At 39.0% G+C, this 20,426-nt stretch overlaps 1 protein-coding gene across 2 annotated transcripts in view; it reads right to left on the reverse strand.

Annotated features, from left to right (window-relative positions):
• RB1CC1 (RB1 inducible coiled-coil 1) overlaps positions 1 to 18,593 on the reverse strand; it is a 67,205-nt gene extending 48,612 nt beyond the window's left edge. For both annotated transcript variants that reach the window (XM_048286401.1, XM_048286400.1), the window contains exons 1-5: positions 18,493 to 18,593; positions 5,539 to 5,657; positions 3,566 to 3,693; positions 1,045 to 1,171; positions 611 to 781 (exon numbers count right to left, since the gene is read on the reverse strand). In XM_048286401.1, coding sequence (XP_048142358.1) covers positions 611 to 781; positions 1,045 to 1,171; positions 3,566 to 3,636 — 369 coding nt within the window. In that variant the 5' untranslated portion in view covers positions 3,637 to 3,693; positions 5,539 to 5,657; positions 18,493 to 18,593. The remainder of the gene's footprint in view (positions 1 to 610; positions 782 to 1,044; positions 1,172 to 3,565; positions 3,694 to 5,538; positions 5,658 to 18,492) is intronic.
• Positions 18,594 to 20,426: the final 1,833 nt, after the last annotated feature.

Consider the following 20,426-nt stretch of genomic DNA (forward strand, 5'->3'; position numbering starts at 1 on the left):
CCATCTTGCAGGGAGCGAGTTTTCCCTATCAAAACAACACAGAAATAACCAAATTGGAATTCTGATCACTTTGCAAGTAAATATATGCAATATGCAAGGAAAAGGCAGTATTCAATAATAGGCAACCTGAATTTTAGGAAGAAGTTTCGTTTTATTAATTCCTCACCAGTTGTTTAGACATATATCATGAAACAGAAGTTTGGCACGGTGCTTTTAAAAATTATACTGTTAAATTTTCTACTTGAGTTAACAACATTTCCAAAGTTACTTTTCTCACTTCCAGTTGAGGTAGACTGAGGACACTGAAAATAAGGCAGTGCACTGAAGCATGGTCCAAAGCAACCCGATTGCTTTTGTTTTGCAAATGCTGCAAACATACACATCCAAAAGATGTCTTACACTACAGTTTTGAAAGAAGCTCTGAACATGCTGAAGAAGCAAGCACATTTCAAAATTTACCTTGAAACTCTGAGACAAAGCCTCTGAAGAATACATCACCACTAATACACCATTCTTACTGCCTTTTGAAGAAACTATTTCATATTTTACATCAAGCTGTCCCTCTGACATATTTTCCTTTGGTGTGCAAATACAGTAACAATCTACTTACCACAGCAAGCTGTGTTCGTGATGCTACTGTATGAAACACTGCAGGCATCATAAGAGATTCTTCTACTTTCAATTCCATCTCATTCTCTGCTGAAAATGTGGTTTTGGGGATAGCTGGTGGACGTTCACACAAGATCATTTCTTTGTTGAATAAAAAAATTGGGTTGGTGTCCTACACTCAAAAAGGAAAGGAAACCAAACACTGAGTAAAGGCAACTCACTGTTGAACCATCAATGATTTCCTCATGTGGGTAACATGTCTTGAGAACAAGTTAAAATCTACATTTATAAGCTGACTATATAAACATTGTTTCTCAAATCAAAGAAATCCAGCAAGCAACACACTACAGAAAAATACTTAAAAATCCCTTAGCAATAAATCTTTTTCTTCCCCTATAAATGACAGTTTAGGCTAAGAATGCAGCATGCACTTACTGTTCCAGCACTGTAACTACACACTCTTCTGTCTGGTGCCATACACTCTCCTCCATTCACAACCAGTACTTGGTGCTGAATGGCAATCTTGTACTTTGTTTGAATTGCATGTTTCAGATCAGCCACACTAAAAAAAAAAAAAAAAAAAAAAAAATGGGAAGAGAAGATGATGCTATCAGATTACTTTTCTCTCTCATTTTAGGTATTTCTGTAAGAGACACAGGTGACCTGTCTGTGTCAGAGTAGAACATTTTTAAAAGAAACATTTTCATTCTGCACAATGACATATTTCTAAAGTGCTGTAATGTGTTGCATTCTGGATATGCAGCTAATAAGCTATCAGCTAAAAGAAAACAGCCTCTGCATTGCTGATAAGTCACCAGCAACATTTCTTCCAAGATCTGTTACCATGCTGAAATTCTGGATTAAGTCACACCAAGCATTTAGGGTAACAGCTGTAGAAGTCATCTTGTGTTTCTTGAATTTATACTTTATGACCAAACAGCTGACTTGCTAAAGCCCTAGAAGACAAGACTATTAACACTTCGTTATGCATAAGCACAATTTCACCTAATAAACTCTGGCTGATTTACTGTACATGAAATGCAGTAAAGCACTTACAATAACAGGAAACTTAACAATCGATATACCTGCAACAAATTAATATAAACATCACAGACTTTAACATAGAAACAGTATATCAATAGACCATCCCTGGTTTTAATTCAACAGCCTTAAACATTCAATTCTAGCTGACATCTTCACTTTACTGCCTATTTTAGGCAGTTCTAGACTGTGTCATTAACACACGTAAACAGCAAAGTAAATGAGAATTTACTAATCTGATCCAGTTACTGACACCAGCTAACATAACACACTGTGGTAGCACCTGTGCAAAGGCAGAAAAAAAGCTTCTGAGTATGAATTGAATAATATAAGCATCAATAGTTTTGATGTAACTAGCAGGAAATTTAACAGTGTTACTGTTACTTGAAAAAGATCATAAAGATCTGTTATTTAAAGCAACCATGATTCAGCATGACATCATAAATTCTGTGATTCATTACAAACCTCTCACAAGCACAAGCTTGTACTTGCTAGCTGTGTTACAGTAACCATGCACCTATCACCTCCACAGTCTTTAGGAAGGTAGCTTGGCCTGTCCATGTACAAAGAGACAGGCGAAGAACCCAAGAAAGTTAGAACTAGAAAGAGCAAGTCTGTATGTACAGATATACAGAATAAGCAGTTAAACTGTTCGACTGAAGAGTCTTTGATTTTGTGTGGTTCAGTTGTTGGACAGCTTCCAAAAAAGAACCCAACTGAGCAAAAAGTGGGCCCATAACAGATTATTAGGAGCCTGGCATGGCAGCTTTGATGCTGCACCTCACTCACCATGATTTAGAAATGTAATGTCTAAATGTATCAGACAGCTTACAGGGGTGTGGGCACATCTATAAAGGACGCAGTAGAAACAGAATGGCTGAAATACTATTTCATGCTCAGTAATACCCTGACTTTCATCTAGCTTTAGAGAAGAGCACACTAAAACACTCTAGTCTTTTTCACTGATGAAAATTACAAACAGGAGTTCAGGAGAAAGGAAACAATGGATTTGAGAACAAAATCCATGGTAGAAATCTTTTATGCCCAATTACTTGCAACATATTCATCACTGATAGAATATGAAAACAGCAGGTGAGCTTGGCTCTTGCTACCCCCAAGGTGTCTTGCACATGAGAATAATGAAAAAGAATACAATACAAACCTCTCTAAAAGCATCTGTACATTTGCAAGATGCTTTTAGTATGCAGTGAAAAAAAAAAATACAAACAGTAAACTTGTTGGGACTTCAGCATGATCCTCTAACACTGACCACGCTTCAAGTAGTTGGGCACTCAGGAGTTCATGTTTTACAAATAAAATCATCTAAAACAGTTTGGAGCCTTACAACATAGGACAGAATCCACTTCTACCCATCTAAAACATGCGACAAAAACCTTCATGCCAATTCTTTAGGATCCAATCTAAAAACATTCCAGAGCACACATTTTCTTCAGGATGAGTGTACTAACAAGAGAAAGAACAACCTGCAGAACTTCCTCTATGATGCCAGACAGTAAAAAATAAACCATTTATAGAGAAATCCCAAATAAAAACACTATTCAATAAAAGGGCACAAAAGATCTGAAGTCATTCTGACAGTTCTTTCAAAAAGCACCAAACACAACACCAGATTCAACAGGAGCAGGTCAGCCTCTGCCACTGACCCAGAAAGTAAATAACTTCTCTACTCTTTCATGGAATTGCACACACAATCACCTGGCAAGGCATTGAAAATGCTAATCACAAAAAAAATGAAGAAAACAACCACCAAAATTCACTCAAATACAGGATAACCTAGAAGAAAACTGCACTGACATACTAAAAAAACCAACCTAATATCTGTCAAATATTTAATATATAACAAACATACATACTTTTTAAATTTAAACAATATACAATTAATTTACTCTCTTACTTTTGTACAGCAAGTTCAGTATCAAACGTAAGGGTAGTTCCAGTGTTGACCAAAAATACATATAGCTTCATGATGATTTCTTTAGATCTCTGAAGTTTGTAACTTCCACTGCTAAAATCATTTAGAAACTGAAACAAAAATTTCAAGCGTTAGTTTCACAGGAATCATGAAAAAGACAAGACACATGCTTTTGAAAACACACTTTCAGATATATAGTGGGTGAATACATCAGTGCTCACATTCCACAGTTCTTTATTCACTACCAAAGACAGAGATGTTGTTCCTCTAGCCAGAAACATGAGCAGGGTAAGTCTCTGCATGTACAGACAGTTAGGAGAACACGTGAGAATATACACTGAGAAGAATAAAAGAAACTAAATTAGAAAAAAATAAGAAAATATGACTTCCAATTGCAGAAGCCATCATCCCAGATCATTACCTGGCTTTTCTCAACTATGAAATACCTTTTTAAAGCCCCAGATAGTAATTTCCAGACATCTTTTCTAGATTTTACAAACAGCAGCACAATCTATTAATTCCTCAACTTACAGCCACTAAGTCTATCTGCTCACTACTATCCCTGTCCACACTTTTTCACTCAGAAATTAAATCATTGGCAACAACCCAAAAAAAAAAAAAAACCAAAGAAAAGAAAGAAGGCAAAATTCCTTTTTGTATTTCTCTACAGTAAGTAATAGCTTTAAATTTTTTTTTTCCTGTTATCAGCATTAGCTAAATCAGTAGCTCCTTTCTTTGTTACTGATAGGAAATATGAAGCATTCAAGCAAGAACGTGCAGGTCAACACACATTTTCAGTCCTGTGCCCTACAAGACCATGGACGAGTGACTCTATGCACGTGTTTTTCCAGTGTATGTGACAGATGAAAAATATTAACCTGCCTCATAAAACACTGAGACTTAATCTGAGATTTTATCACTTAAGTACTCCGTAATTCTGAGCCTTTTTCTCTTCTCCTCCTTAGGAGCTAGGAAGCTTATGAGTAATTTCCACCACACTACCAAAGCTGCTGCAGAAATACAACTAGCACTGCAGTCACTAATAACCTGAATTTTTTGTGGAAGGAATGATGAAAAGTTAAGCTGTAAGTTTTAGCCACTAAGCAATATTCTTATATCATTGTAAAAATGACTTTTTGGATTAAATTACTACACAGGTAATATAAGTTGTCCGTCTTTCTTTGTAGTATTAATAAGACACACATACAGGGTCTACACAGCTAATCATATTACTCGAACATTAGTCTGAATTTGCATTTATGTCTTTGCCTACACATAGAAAAATTTACAAACCACAGAGAAAAATAACAAACACGCCATTAATATGAGTAGGGGGGAGAAGTTTTATCAGAATATTTATTCCAGAAAGTCGTAAGAGTTTTCTTACAAGAGAGCAGCTATCCTCACACTTTTCAAGCATTCATTATAGTCCTAGTTAAATCATTCATTTTCACAACAAGGCTTCAGAAACAGAACTACATCAAATAAAAAAGGACCAGTTAAATAATTTGATCTGAAGAGTTTTGTTGTCCTTGCACCTGAACTCTACTGTACTCAGTGGCACCAGCTTCCTTTTGTATCAGAAAAAGGAGAATATACTCTATAAACTAAATTATTAGATAGATAAAAACTGCTGAACACCAAGAACAAGCTAAAAGTTCCTTATTTTATTAATAAATTCTCTCTTTTACATCTAAACATAGTAAAAGGCTTATATAATACCTAGTTTTCATATGAACATTACTACCAAAGCTAAAGTGGTATTTGAGAGAGAATGTGCCCAACACATACATGAAGTAAAATTTTAATTAAGCATTTACCCATCCAAACCATAACACTAAACCTAACAAAAACACAGAAAGAAGAAACATTATTAAGATCAACAATATTTATGACAGCATCTGCCATACATCAGGAGTCTCTAACTTTTTAACTTCAGGCAAAGAAAGAATTACCTTCCGGCACTATACAGAGCTACCACCTTCTTCAAATTCAAGAGGAGAGTAACTGCGCACATTCGGTTTACTTGATTTTTGGCAACAGAGTAGCATGGCTGTTCAAAGCCAGAGAAAATCTGCAAAGAAAGGATACAGAATGCAATTATTAGTAAAAAATTATTATTAAAATGTCAGGGGTTTATGGCCATAATTGCATCTAATACAGAAATCAGTGTATGTTAATGCCAGAAGAATAATTATGTGGTAATTGTTTGGGGTTTTGTTAATTAATAATGCTATCCAGTCACAAGTCTGCCCAGAACTGCTATACATCTGAATACTTTCGCTCATCAATTTTGTTTAAAATAACTACTAATCATACTTTTGAGTGTTTACAAGGAGAGAAATTTAGTTCGCTATAAAGAAATGTTTGCTTTTCCATTAACCGAAATTATTTTTCAGAACTGATGCAGAATGTTGACGTGGTGATGCTGAGAGCAATAGAGAAAGTCTTAACAAGGCAATTTATCTATGAAACTCCAGCATTAAAAGACATACACGCTACTGCTGTTGAATGAAGAGTCCTATCCTGCAGCTGTCTCCCACAGATTCCTTCAGGAATCAGTATCACCTTCCTTACCTGAAACAAGGTAACCTATTTTGCTAAGCCATTCACCTACTTTCAAAACATGTGTTAGATTTATTTATTCTATTTTTTTTTTTTTTTAAATAACCTGAAGATTCCCAGCTGCTTGTCACTGCATCTTTGCCAGGGGCTTCTCTCCCAGAACTCCTTTTTAAACTACAATGGAAACTACAACAACCAAAATGAGTCAGATCAGCAAAGGCGACCTTTTTAGGCTACCCTAGTTCATTTTAACTGTCTTCAGTTAAGTAGCAGTGCCAAAGGAGAAGGAGCCTTGGCAAAGAACATGTTGATGAGCTATTGGGCTCAGGGCAGTGAAGCCAGTGCACAAACTCCAAACTGCAAACAAACATTATTTCTATCATGTTAATGCCCTAGCAAGCTTCTGAGAAGATGATCGGGCACTATAAAGGGTGATAATCCATTACTAAAAATAGGCTTGCTGAAGCCTGAAAACCATTAGAACATGTAAACCATTTTATACAACCTATGCTACTACAGACAATCAAAAACACTCCATTCCATATTTGAAAACCTTGTAATAAAGGAAATAATCATTTTATGGTCATGGAACAGAAGAATTCTTTTCCTCCCTTTTGCCCCCTCCCTCTTCACTCCTATGCAAAATGCACACATAACATTTTATCAGAAGCAAAGGTACAATAAAAGGGAAATAACCAATGTGTTTAAGTGCTACCACAAGAAAAATTGTAATTAAAGTGTCCTCCTCCAGTTTAGCTATCAGCAGTCAACAGTTGTACTTGAGCAAAAATGAATTTATGAATACTTCCTTTAGATCAAAGTAATGCACATTAACATGAAACTACTGAAACACTTCTGCCACAAACTAGGAACACAACACAATCTCTGTCTTGTAACTCCTTTGCAACCATTAAGAAGACAAAAAGCAAGTGTTGTTTCTCAACATTTCATCAAACAATGCTGGGGGAAAAGAACTACAATGACACAGGCAGGACAAATTTGTATTAGATTACTCTTTGGGAAAGAAAAAAAAAAAAAAAAGAATGTAGAATTCACAGAATTCCACAAAATTCACCCACTCTCAAGATTGTTACAAATTTCAGCGAACACTTTCAGGAAGAGAGGAATCATGTAAAGCAAGGTTCCATAGAATACATGCCTTGAACAACAGCCGCCCCTGCAAGATTCACTGATACCCAACAAAGACATACTGCAGCCCTCCCTCCCTTCAGCAGGAACTACATCAACTGCCTCTCTCCAGCTGTCCATCTTCACAACATTGGAAAAACATTAATTTTGAGAGCTCTCCCTAGTCTTGCATGTCTGGACAAAATCTGTCTGATTGTGTTCAAAGTGAAAGGTAAGTTACAGAGGGTATGTATACATGAAAACCTACCACAGTTACCTAAGTTTCTTTTCTTTCAAAGGTCAGGTTATTGCAGACTATTACAGGCAAGGTCAGCCACACATCACGAATTGGCCTTTGTTCCCAATATTCCAGAATATTGTTATCATCCAGCAGTAACGCAAACTCTTAATGCAATCTTGGAGCAAAAGTCACACCATCAAGCTTCAACAGAATATATCCAAACACATTTTATTCTTCTTCTGTTTTTATTACCAGAACAGGCCATTAGGAGAATTTCAGGCTTTATTTATTTTTAGCTTTAAACTTTTATGGAGCGTTACAAGTTTCAAAGGTTTTTTTGCTGAAATTATTTTAATTCATCTTAATAGAGGTTGAACAACTACACAATCTGACAGCTACTAAAGACAGAGCTGCTACCTATGTAATGAAAAAAGACAACAAATGACTAGTCTACCCCGATTATTTGTTTAAACTGTGTAACTTGCAGCATTAGATCCATGCTAGATCCTTCACATTATGGGATAGAAGTCTCTCTGACCAACTGCCACGAATTATCAATAATTTAATTTTAAAAAATAGCTGAACATTTGAAACTTTCTGTAACAGCTGCCAGAGCAAACAGAATATAGTAGGCATAAATACAAGAAAATAAATGAGATTATAAAAATGTAAGAATGGCACAAAGTATAAAAAGTTTCCATAATTGAGAATAAGTATATTGTCACATTAGCTAATAAACCACCAAAATCAGCTATGAATACATTGTGCTGGTTGTAATATATATTTCACTGCTCTACACTGCATTTACATTGCAATGCAATTACTGCAATCTTTTCCTATATAATATAAACTCTTCAACAACCAACTATTTTTGAAGTCAGTGTTGATCAATACTTTCAACACGTTTACAAGTATTGAGATGTATCTCAGTTCAGAACACGCTCATTGTTACATCTCTAGAAGGAAACTAATATCTATTTATGGACCCTTCCTTTTCATCATTACAGCACAGGCATCACAGGTTTCACAGCACTCCACAAATAATCCTATGGGTACATTAACCATCCATTTCTGCCCTTAAGTGCAAAATCCCTGCTCCTAATTACCTAATGCTGACTGTTCCATTGTTTCATGGAACAACTTCAAGAACTTCACAAACTCAAACACTGAATCATGGCATTCAGAGGAGGACAAAGAAATCAACATTTATGCTGTTTGGGTTTAATAGGACATTCATCAACCTCACTTTAGTCTTTAAGTTCCCTCTGTATTATCTTAATTGTTCACACTCATGCTTCTGACATCTCAATTCCCAGACTTCCTTTATAATCTGGATTACAAACTAAACTTGAGCAAACAAAGATACTGACAAATTTTTCTTTAATACCATAGAATTTAAAATGAACCATGCCAAAGTAATGGCTTTCCTTTAAACTCAGTGGTGTAAAATGCCATCCACAACACCAACACAAACAGTATAAGGTACCTTGCTTCTTGTACCCAGGGAAGAGCAGGGAAGTGCTGCTCCACATCTGTATGCTAAGTGTGATACTTATCAACGCTTCACCTGCCAGGTCAGATAGAACCAAGAGGCCCAAACTCTTTTTGTCCTGTGTGTATCTCCAAGTCAAAAAAAGACTGAAAGTAGACAGAACTAGCTAAACTATCAGATCAAGGCAAGTCTGTTCACACAGTGCCTGCATTTTCACACTGCTATTAGACATTCACATAGCTCTGTGGGATCATCACCTGTGCGCTGCTGATACAGAAGTTTCACTTCCCTCAGTGCAGAGGCACTGAGGCTACACTACAGGTAACAGCGTCTCCAATATGAGTCATAAATGTTACCCCCAATTACCACGGTCAGGAGTCTCACAGGACACCACCAGAATTTCTGCCTGTCGAAAGGGCAATTCATCTGAGGCAAAGGCTGACAAGCCTGTGACATGCTTAAAAAGACTCAAGTGCTATTCCTCATTCACTGAGTATCTTATCTGGGTAGCATCTCCCCTCAAGGCTAATATACCTTTATTACCTCTCGAGCTGGAGTCAACTTCAGAGCACATTAGCATGTTATTAAATGGTGCTTCATTTCCATACCACAAATCTTAAGGTTTGCCTTTGAGATGCTGCAGTTCCTGTGATTTCACCTTTCAGAGCAGCATTTCCTGCTTCACCTCAACTTAGGCATATGTATAATAGACAAAGGAACAAGACCAGTGCAGAATATTCCCTACAATTAATTTTGTTTTCTTCTTTAAACCTGCCTTCTACATCCACTTCCTTTGTTTTTGTTTTCAAGTGTCCCTTTCAAAAAATGCTCTTTTGCTCCAACCTGCAGACCCCAAAAGCTGAGTATTTTATAGCACATAAATCAAAGGAAAATGAAAATAGAAACTGAAGCTGAATTTAATGCAACTAACACCTTTCTTCACATTAGTTGTAAGATCGTCTCCAAAAGCAGGCTTCGAGAAGCTTTCTTCAATACTGCATCCAATGCATCTAACCAGAAATACCTAAATTTTGCGAAACATTACTACTACCACCATCAGAAGAATAGAAATAATGACCCCATTGTAAGGGCACACATTCTTTAGTAACGCTTTATGCAACAGAAATGGCTATGTTTCTAAAATACATATGCAAATGCATACCATTTTCTGGATAGCCAACTGTTGAAAGGAAATATGTTTTAAAAGGCACTCTAAAAACTTAAAAGAAAAACTAAAAAATAATAATTAGAAAAAAAACCTAAGCTGTGTGATGAGTGAGCTCCTCCTGACCCAGTTGCAGAGAATAATTTAATTCCCCTACTCCTCCAAAATAAATTTACCAAGAAGACCACATTTAATCACAGAGATATATTACTGCAGGTAGAGATCCTATCTCCCATTACCACCTTATATCAAAGCCTATAAACCTCATGTTCAAGCCACACTGTAGTCTTAAAGAAAGGCTGTCAATCCCTGACATCTGTAAGGTGCCATCTGGAGCTCTATTTATACTGTGTTGAGATGTGCATCAGGCACAGAGGCGGTTACTTAATTACAGCATCTCCAACAGTCACTGTGTTCCTAACAGCTCTCAAACTCAGCTGCTGGTCAGCTTTTCCACTCAACCCAAGAGCCGAGCTGCAATCCCACAGAGCAACCAGGACACATTCCTAAGCTTCTACTTCTCCATTCACTAAAGAGGAATTTCAAAAGTCACTAATTCAGTATTTCATAGTCTAAGAGGCTTTTCCCCCCTTCCCCTCCTTTAAGATGAATAATTTTATATAATACTAACCTAATATTTCAGTTACATACAGCCATCATATTCAGAGTTGCTCCTACAACTCTGAATTACACGGAAGCTCCTCATTCAGCTAAGTAGGTGCTGCAATGCCTTCAGAGATCCTCAACAACATCAAGGGCAAAAGAGCAGATCAAAAGCAAATGCGTCTGGGTAGGCAAGAAAACACTGTGCATGAAAGAGTAGCTTTGAAATCGGTGTGGCCCAAAACAATGCAGCTTCTCACAAGTTCAGACAAAATTTACACTGTGAATTCTAGGAATGCGATAGTTTCAAACATGTTCATGAGACAACAAGCACATTTTCAGGCACTGTGTCGTGATTCCATATGGACATGATTATAAAGCTTCAGATCTGATGGTTAGCATCTATTTACATTGCTGTTTTCACTGATTTGAGGAGCTGCCAAAACACAATCCATGTAACAGATCAGACAAAAGTTCTCCTCTTCCAACAGTAAATACAATTTTACCACATTTTTCAAAACTGCACATCTCTTGCACGACAGAAAGTAAAACTTCTGTGCCTCAGTTAACAGGTACAAGTCAGGAAACCAACCCAGGATTTCTGACAACCTTATTGCTAGGAAACAGCCCACAGCCTGTAGAAGTATCCCTTCTCTTTCTTTCCTCTTCTTGTTTTTAATTGATGGAAACAAGCCTTTTCACAGCTGTCTGCGCCTTAAGTTTTTGACAAAGTTAACTGAAGGTTTTGTCAGATTTTTCTTTTTTTAATGTATAATTTTGCCATTTCAAAGCATTTGTGGAGTACAAGCCTCCCTTGAATTACAGAGATAATACATTCTCTTTGCAAAGATTGGTGCTCTCAGGGACGTGGAGCTTCAGGTGGTTTTATTCAAGTTACTGACTCTCTCCATAATGGTGGGAAGGTTCTTCCTGTAGGCACATACTCTTTAAAATAATTAGCATGTAAAATCTTCCAGTGTTTGCAAACAATTCTGCAAGAAACAGAAAACAAAGTCTATTCTTTCTTATGCCCAACTCAGACAAGTCAGCACCAACGCTCTTCCACTAACTCTCTCTGATTAACCAAGGCCACAAACTCTGCTAACAGAAAGAGCACCAGTCTTATGAATCCCTTTCCTCAGCCAGTTCTTCTGCTCCTTTCCCTGCACCAACTTTCAGTGATGCAACTATCCATCCATATTTCTATGGAATAAACTGGATTATTTTGCTGCATTAAGTTAGAAACAGCATGCTTCCCCAGGATCCTGATAGCTCAAATTGGTTCCGTGACCAGGTTCATTACACAACTCCACAAACTGCTACACTTCAATTATGACTGGAAAGAGGCCAATGAATACAGAGGATACTCAACATCACAACCATCATTCACGAAGACAAGTGAAAATTTTCAGAAGGCATAATTCACATTTCTAACTGCCCGTGCCATCCTCAGTTACTAACAGATCCCCTCTTGGAAATGGAAACCTAGTAAAAAAACCCAAACTAGTACCCTCTTAAAAGCAGGCTAAAATAACATAAAAATTTACAATTACTACAGATGCAACTGAGGACAGATTTTCTCAAAATATAGTCTAGGAGGCCATTTCCCCTGTTCTTCCCTCTTCAGATACAACATCCTAATGCTACAACTTTTTTTTTCTTTTATGTGAAAAAAAGAAGAATCTTGGCCAGAACTATTCAAAAGATGAAAACACAGACTGATTAACTGGCATTTACTTTATAGGAATGAAAACACTACAGATGGAAAAGAGAGTAAAAGATTGACAATAATGAAATGTAAGGCAAGTAAAGATCCTCGTGATTTATTCTGACTGCCTACATAAAAGTCACAGGTTCTTCCTTAATTTCTATTCATAAGCAATCAGATTTTCAAACACCATTAAAGTTTTCTAGTAATAAGGAAATCCACTACTGTCTTGGTAAACTGTTCAATTGATTTGCAACATCCAAACTTGTTTCAAATTTTTCTTATCCTATATTAGTTATAAAATTAGTATTTGAACTTTCATGATCTAAAGATGGAATTTACCAAATTTCTCCTTTTGAAGTTACTTATAATTCACATGTCATCTACCAACCTCCTCCTATTTATCAACATTCTTTTCTTTCCAGGGGTATTTGAAAGAGGTAAGTAAATGACCAACAGCAAGATGCAGCGCTGATATAACCCCCAGTCTCCCTAGGAATACATATTCAGAAATGTCTAGATTCTTCTCAGATCAGTCTATTACTCTTTTTGGATATGACATATTTACGAATCACCTTTGGATCTCTATTGGCATCAGTTTGAAAGAAGATAACAGCAATGTGCTGAGAAATAAGAAAAGCTGCAGGATTGTTTGAAGAATATTAAATTGTCTCTAATCTCAAGAAGGTGTTAGTTCTAATTTTCATCTGCCCTTCTTTACCTTTCTGGAATATAAATCTTTGGTAGTTTAAAACAACTAACAATGTGCACTGATAAATTCTTTTATACGGTGTTACCAACTAAAGAGCTATACAACCACCAAAGAAACCCCAAGAAAGACAAAGAAAAACACAACTTACAACAACTGAGGTATTACAACTATACTCCTGGCTTACTGAAGCCTGATTGTCCTGTTTAGAGCCATAATATGCATGTGAAAATGTTGTTACAATACACTTGCTTTTCGAAATTTATAGGTATTTTACTACCAAGCCTTTCATATAAAAAGGCATACACATTACCCCTCCCCCCCCTTCATTCAGACAGAACTGAGAATTTTGAGTCATATTTTCAAACCATTCACAGGGTGAGAATCAAGTCTCTTTCAATGAGTAGACAACACGAGTACTTGCAAAGAATATTTTTAAATAGAGAAGTCAGCTTGAATTTACTAGTAGAACACTTACAATATAGCATAAGCACAATGTATTAGAAGAGAGCTTCTAGTACTGTTACACAATATATTCTTATATAAGCATCTTCACTTCATCTGAATTTAATAAAAATACACACTGTGGAGGATGGAAGAAAAACTATATAAACAAAAGCACCATTTTGTCAGTATGAACTGTTTATCCTAAGCCAACTACAATAAATAAGGGTAAAATCTTCAGGCTTTTGACATACCAGCACAGCTACTTGGCATCAACAAACTCAAAGTCTGAGATAAACCACTGACATTGAAAGTCCCTGCAATACTAGGAAAAAAACACCATTCAAATAATAAAGAGCAAAAAGTACTGCAGCTATACCTACAACACAAAAGAGCATTATTACATGTTCAATCATAGAAAAAAAAAAGGCAGATAAGTCATTTAAAAGATAAACTGAACACTAAACCAAAATAGAATTTGGGAATTTAGAAACAGCTACCTCAAACATTCAAAAATCAGACCTCAGCAAAGTGCAATTCTTACAGAATTTGTATTTTAGCTTTGCTAAGGGTGGTATGATTTTTTGAATCCATGATGTAAGTAAAACTTTTCCTATAATTAGTTCTTCAATACTGCATTCTACCTCTAAAATACATACTGTTTTCAATCTGTTCAAAATGAAAACAACATACTGGCCTGTCAAACATCTTCAAGAAAAATAATGAAGATTGATATATCATACAGATACTAGTTCCACCTAATCCCTCCAAATAAAAGCAACATGCAATTGAAATACTGAACACACAATTTCATTATTGCCACCACAGCTTTCCTACTCTCCTGAAAAAGCAAAAATACTGTTTCAAAAATAAGTCTTAAGAGGTAAGAAAACATGAGCTATTTTATAAGGAGAAAATAAAACCATGTTCTGAAGTCAGTTAAAAACCCATTAGAACATTACTTAGGCAGAGCTGCTCTCAAATATTCACACACCGTTCTTCTCATTGATCCTACAGCATTACACAGCAAGACAGATGCAGGACATTTGGAACCCAACTAGTCAACAAAGCAGTTTTACATTTTACTTTCCACCAACAAGTAATCAACACAGGTCAGAAAGAAATTCATACAGCCCTCAAACAAGCCTTTTTTGTACTTATTCATAGAAAACAGGCTATCACATTCTACCACAGCTTATTTTTTAGATGCACAAACTACTAGAGCTTAAAATATAGCACACCATAATCATTTCACCTTGATGCGATAAAGACAGCAGGCCCAGCTGCAAAATCTGTTCCCAAAAGAAAGTGTCAACATCTTGGATGAACATAAAAAGCTACACTGAGCTGTTGCTTGAGCTGGTAGTTTGAGCTCAGAACCATGGACTGCAAACCTGAACAACAAAAGGAAAATACACACCTGGAGATGGACAGAAGACAAGCAAGCATTGCCCTGACCAGCCCCGTCTCAGTGTAAATGTAAAATGAATGTAAATGTGGTATCAATAAATTTGTTTTGATATTTCTACTGACAGCTTCCAATAATTGGTATTGAAATATTATTCATGTATTATTAACAATTTAGTTACGCTTGAATCCTATTAGAAAACACAAAGTATAACCACTTCCAACCCTGCTTACAAATAGAAAGGATAGAAAGAGCTGATACATGGCTATGACGTCTTCCACCTTGCCTTTCAACTGAACTACATTAAAAAAACTGAAATTTAAATTAAAACTAAATAAAGAGTGGATCTGCACTACGAATTAACTCATAAATAGACAAGTGACTTTCTCAGTAACCACAGAATGTTAATTAGCTCACAAAAATAACTGCTAGCCATTTCTTTATCACCATTAATTGTGCTATAGGCTTTTACAACACATAGTTCATGTGAGATCTTTCAACTTGTACACCAAAATCATTAGTCTGGCAAATCAGCTAGAAAACAGATCTAATTCTTGCAATTAAATTAGTAATTTACATATTAATGATTTTTTTTTGCCTGTTTGGTATCAATCCTGCAGTATAATACAATAGTATTATGTAAGTTAGCATCTTGTAATTAAGTGTTTGCTACTCAGTAATACTGATTAACAACTTTGCATCAGAATGCTAGCTATTAATAGGCTCCTTGAAAGCAGTAAGGTATTTCTTTATTAAGGTATTTTTTTTGTCCCCTCCTCATCTTCAGAAACTGTTCATATAATGTCATTGAGCTGTGGACCAAAAATCAGGAGCATAACTTTTTTGAGCAATATTGCAAATGCAGAAGGAAACACATGACTGTTTGGGCACTATCCAAATGACTGAAGTGGCTCGTGTGACAATTGGGTAAGCACACTATAGTTTTTCATTTTAACTTCTTGTTTTCACTTTACCTCAACGTGCTAATGAACCCATCCTGTGCAATATAAGTCTTAAGATCCTTACATCACTCTAAGCCAGTCTTTCACAGAAAGCAACTGCTAGTTTAAAAGCAAATAAAGACTTAAGGACACACTGATAACATACAGAAAAATTCTTTCCAGTGATCCCACTGTAACTGCCACTCTCTTATCAAAAACAACAAATCAGCATGTGCTACTCCCTTATTCCCAACATACACTCCATCCCCTATTTAACCAAAATAACTGAAGTTCAGTCTAGAAATTATGTTTGCCACCTTAGCTTCTGCAAGGCTATGTAACAGCTGTGTTCAGACAACATGCAGGGACACACAGTTTTTTTAAACGGACATCACAAAAGACCTCAAAATAACCCTTGCCCTCGTCTCCAGTCAGAGCACAAATCTGCTGCGTACACTTCTAACTATAAATATAGTAACCTGACATGGGAGAGACAGTCCCTTAAACAGGATCTCAGAAACTACTAACCCAAATCTGTGCTGAGCACAAGTCTAGAACAATTAAAGCTAAGATAGATTGCTACTTTACAATCTACAAAACACACAGCTACTTTTACAAAGTGCACAACAACAATGTACTTCCAAAAATGCACTTTCAAAGCACAGTTAGGTCTATCTTACAATAATGGATTATCCCAAAAGATCCCATTTGTATTTCCAGCTCTAAAGACCCTTACCATGTGTTCTTCAGTAAGTCATTTTCTTTACTCCTCTCAACATAATAAAATAAAGCCATATTGAGTTCCAGGCAGCATTTAGAGTAAGTACAGATATATCCTCTGCACACTTTAAACTAAACTTAATGATGTTAGAATACCTAAATTCTTTCTTGTTAATATTTGCTTCTTGGCACAAATGGTTGTATTAGACCACCAGAAAACAGTAAGGCCCTTTCTTCATGTGCTTCATCTTTTAAAAATTTCCCAAGGTACTACATACTAAATATTCTTAAAATTCATAACTTACATATACCATAAATGTGCATGTTTTCATTATTACTAAGTACTTCCATGAAGTATGAACTTTTTAAAAGGGTACGTATGGGAGAAGACATGGGACAATGGCTTTAAATTGAAAGAGGATAAGTTTAGATTGGCTATAAGGAAGAAATTCCTTAGTGTGAGGGTGGTGAGGCACCAGAACAGGTTGCCCAGAGAAGCTGTGCATGCCCCATCCCTGAAAGTGTTCAGGGACAGGTTGGATGGGGTTTTGAGCAACCTGGTCTAGTGGAAGGTGTCCCTCCCCATGGCAGGGAGGTTGGAACTAGGTGATCTTCAAGGTCCCTTCCAATCCAGACCATTCTATAATTCTGATTCTATTTATATTGTTACTCCTCACAGTACTTCTCAGCTGTATAAAATTCAACTGTATGAAACATGTTTTTCCATTCTTGTTATTTCTCCAGCATTGCTGAAGTATCTTTCACCACACAGTAAAACACACACCTCCAGAAGTGTTAAGTCCTTCCATAAACCAAACAGCACAAACTACTTCTGACACACATATACGTGAGCAGAAGGAAAAAAAACCCCAAACCTCAACCTCTTCATTCTTTCCCATAAAGAAATAAAGGTGAAAGCTTAAAATATGAACCACAAGAAATGGCTCATGGCCAGGACATACCATGTAATTACATCAGACAAAAACAAATGACACAAGAAAAAAAAAGCTATGGTTATATGAGGTCTAAACTAACATTTCTGAGTTTCTCAGGACCAGACACGACTTTTTATTTCATGACTAGACGACGTTCAGTGAGAAACATGAGCACTACAAATATCAGCTCATTTAATTCTCCCAGCATTTATATTAGCATTTCTACCTCTGGATCGCTGGCAGCCAGTACTTTGGGGGTCAGTAAGAAAACTGAGCACTGACGCACAGAACAGCCTGAAAGTCTACCAAAGAGCCGTAAGGAGAAACTGAAGGGAAAATTCATTACAGGACACATGCTTCCTCGGGAGCAGGACCAAGTAAACAACCGAGGGAGAGGAAGAAAAACGTTTGTAAACACACAACGCTTCTGCACGGCGCTCGCCCGACCGCCGCCAACGGCGAGCACGGAGGCGCTGCCAGGCTGAGTCATTCCTTGTAGTAACTTCCCCGCGAATCCCTCGCCCTGGCAGCGGAGCCCTGGGCAGGCAGGGAGCACCCCGGCCCAGCGGGCGCTGCTCCCCTCTGAGGGCTGGCAGCAACCGCCTCCCCCCTCCCCCCCCAGCAGCTGCGCTGGGGTCACCCCGCCGCCCCGGGACCGGCTCCAGGCGCCGGATCCTGGTCCCACTCGACCCCCGCCCCACGGGTACAGCCCTGCGCCCAGCGCCGGGACCGCCGCCCCTCGCCAAGGCCGCCCTCCCGGTACCGGAACCCCCGCCTTCCCCGCGGCTGGGAGGGGCTGAGCGGAGCGGCGGCGGGAGCCCGCACAGCCCCGGGCAGCGTCCGCACTCACCCCCGGGTCCCGCGCGGGCAGCGCCGCTCATCCTGCGGCGGTGGCGGCGCGTCCCCCCCGCGCCGCGCGGCCGGGCCCGGCGGCTCCGCGGGGGCGCGCAGCGCCTCGGCGGGGCCCGCGGCCGGGCGGGGAAAGGCGGCGGGCGGGGAGAGGCGGCTCGGCAGGGCCGGCGGGGCGGGCTGGGGGCCGCGGACACCGGGGGAACCCTGCCTAGCGCGGCCGCCGCCGGTGTTTGTTGTTGTCGTCAGCCGCTTCCGGCGCGAGGGCTGCCGGGAGGGGGCGGCCCGCGGGAGGGACCGCGCGGCGGAAGCGGCGGCTCCGGACGGGCGGAATCCGGGAGGGGTCTGGGGTGGAAGCGGCCCCTGAGGATCATCTGGTTCCAACCCCGTGGGCAGGGGCACCGTCCACTAGACCGGGTTGCTCAGAGCCCGGTCCACCCTGGCCCTGAATATTTCCAGGGATGCGTCCAAGATCGTCCCACCTTACCTCTGGGCTGCCAGTTCCAGTTCCTCACCACCGTCACAGTAAAGAATGTTTTCCTGGTATCTAATCTAAACCTATTCTTTCTCACTTTAAACACATTCACCCTTGTCCTGTCCCGACACACCCTTGTAAATAGTCTTGCCCCATGTTTCCTCCAAGTTCCCTTAAGATACTGGAAGGCCACAATTAGTCATCCTGAAGCCTTCTCTTTTCCAGGCTGAACAATCCCCATTCTTTCAGTTTTTCCTCGTAGGAGAGGTGCTCCATCCCTCTGACCGACTTGACGGCCTCCTCTGGACACACTCCCAACAGGTCCATGTCCTTCCTGTGCTGGGACCCCAGAGATGGATGCAGTATGCCAGGTGGGATCTCACCAGAGCAGAGCAGAGAGGCAGAATCCCCTCCCTTGCCCTGCCATCTGCGATGCTTTTGATCCAGCCCAGGACATGATTGGCTTTTGGAAGTCAGACTCTTGGCCTTACCTGAACAGGAAGTTTCTTCAATTTAATTTTAATCTGACATGACAAGAGATCAAAAGTTTAGGAAATCTACAGACAGATTTAGATAGGAGATCAACTTGGTCAGTCCAACCAAAGGATGTGTCTATTTCCCAAACACACAGGAATTTTTTTTTTTTTAAGACTAGAAGTTGAGACCTGCTAGCAAGGATAAACTGGAAATAAATAAAAAGAGAAGGATTCATAGCGTGGGAATCAAGGGCTCTCTGTCACTATAGTCTTTTTTGTGCCATAGGCATTGACTATTATTTCAGTGTTTTAGATGATGGCTGTTTGCATTCCCAGTTGCTAGGCGGAATTTAGCAGATGTTCAACTCATCCCTGCACTGGCAGGTGAGAGTGGCCCCAGGTGCACTCACTGTCCAGACCGGGCTCGACACTGCCTCCTGCCTCCCTCCCTGTGAGGAGGGTGGGTCCTTGTGGGGACTCAGAGAGCTTTTGACATAAAGCAGTCCCCAAGCTGTAGGGTGGGAACCGGCCTCTTACTCCTGAGAAAACAAGAGTGAACCTTGCACTCGTCACTTTTGGTTTCTGTTTTGGTACAAGTTTCTTTAGAGGCTTAGCCCACAGAACTTTGGGATGAGGGCATTTCCCCATAAATCAGAGAAGAGTGAATTGGAGAGGAACAGAAGCAAGGGGCTTGTTTGGCTCAGAGATGCAAGAGAGGATCACAATGCTGGCATTAAGGACATCCTCTAGCCAAGATCCTTTGAGAACAGCATACAGCTGGATTGTAACTTCTATGCTGCCTACCTTCACCTCTCTTTCCATAACATACACCATAGGCAGCAAGTCGTGGCAGAGCATAATGTTGTGGCCAGAGTATATTCAGATATGGAATATACTCTGCAAATCAGAGGAGGATTGCAAAAAAGAGTGCAAGCATGCTGTTGGGGTCCCTCTCCTGCCAGGGAAACCCCGTGTCTGTGCCCT

Source organism: Corvus hawaiiensis, chromosome 26 (assembly GCF_020740725.1).
Source record: "Corvus hawaiiensis isolate bCorHaw1 chromosome 26, bCorHaw1.pri.cur, whole genome shotgun sequence".
In the NCBI taxonomy this organism is placed as follows: Eukaryota; Metazoa; Chordata; class Aves; order Passeriformes; family Corvidae; genus Corvus; species Corvus hawaiiensis.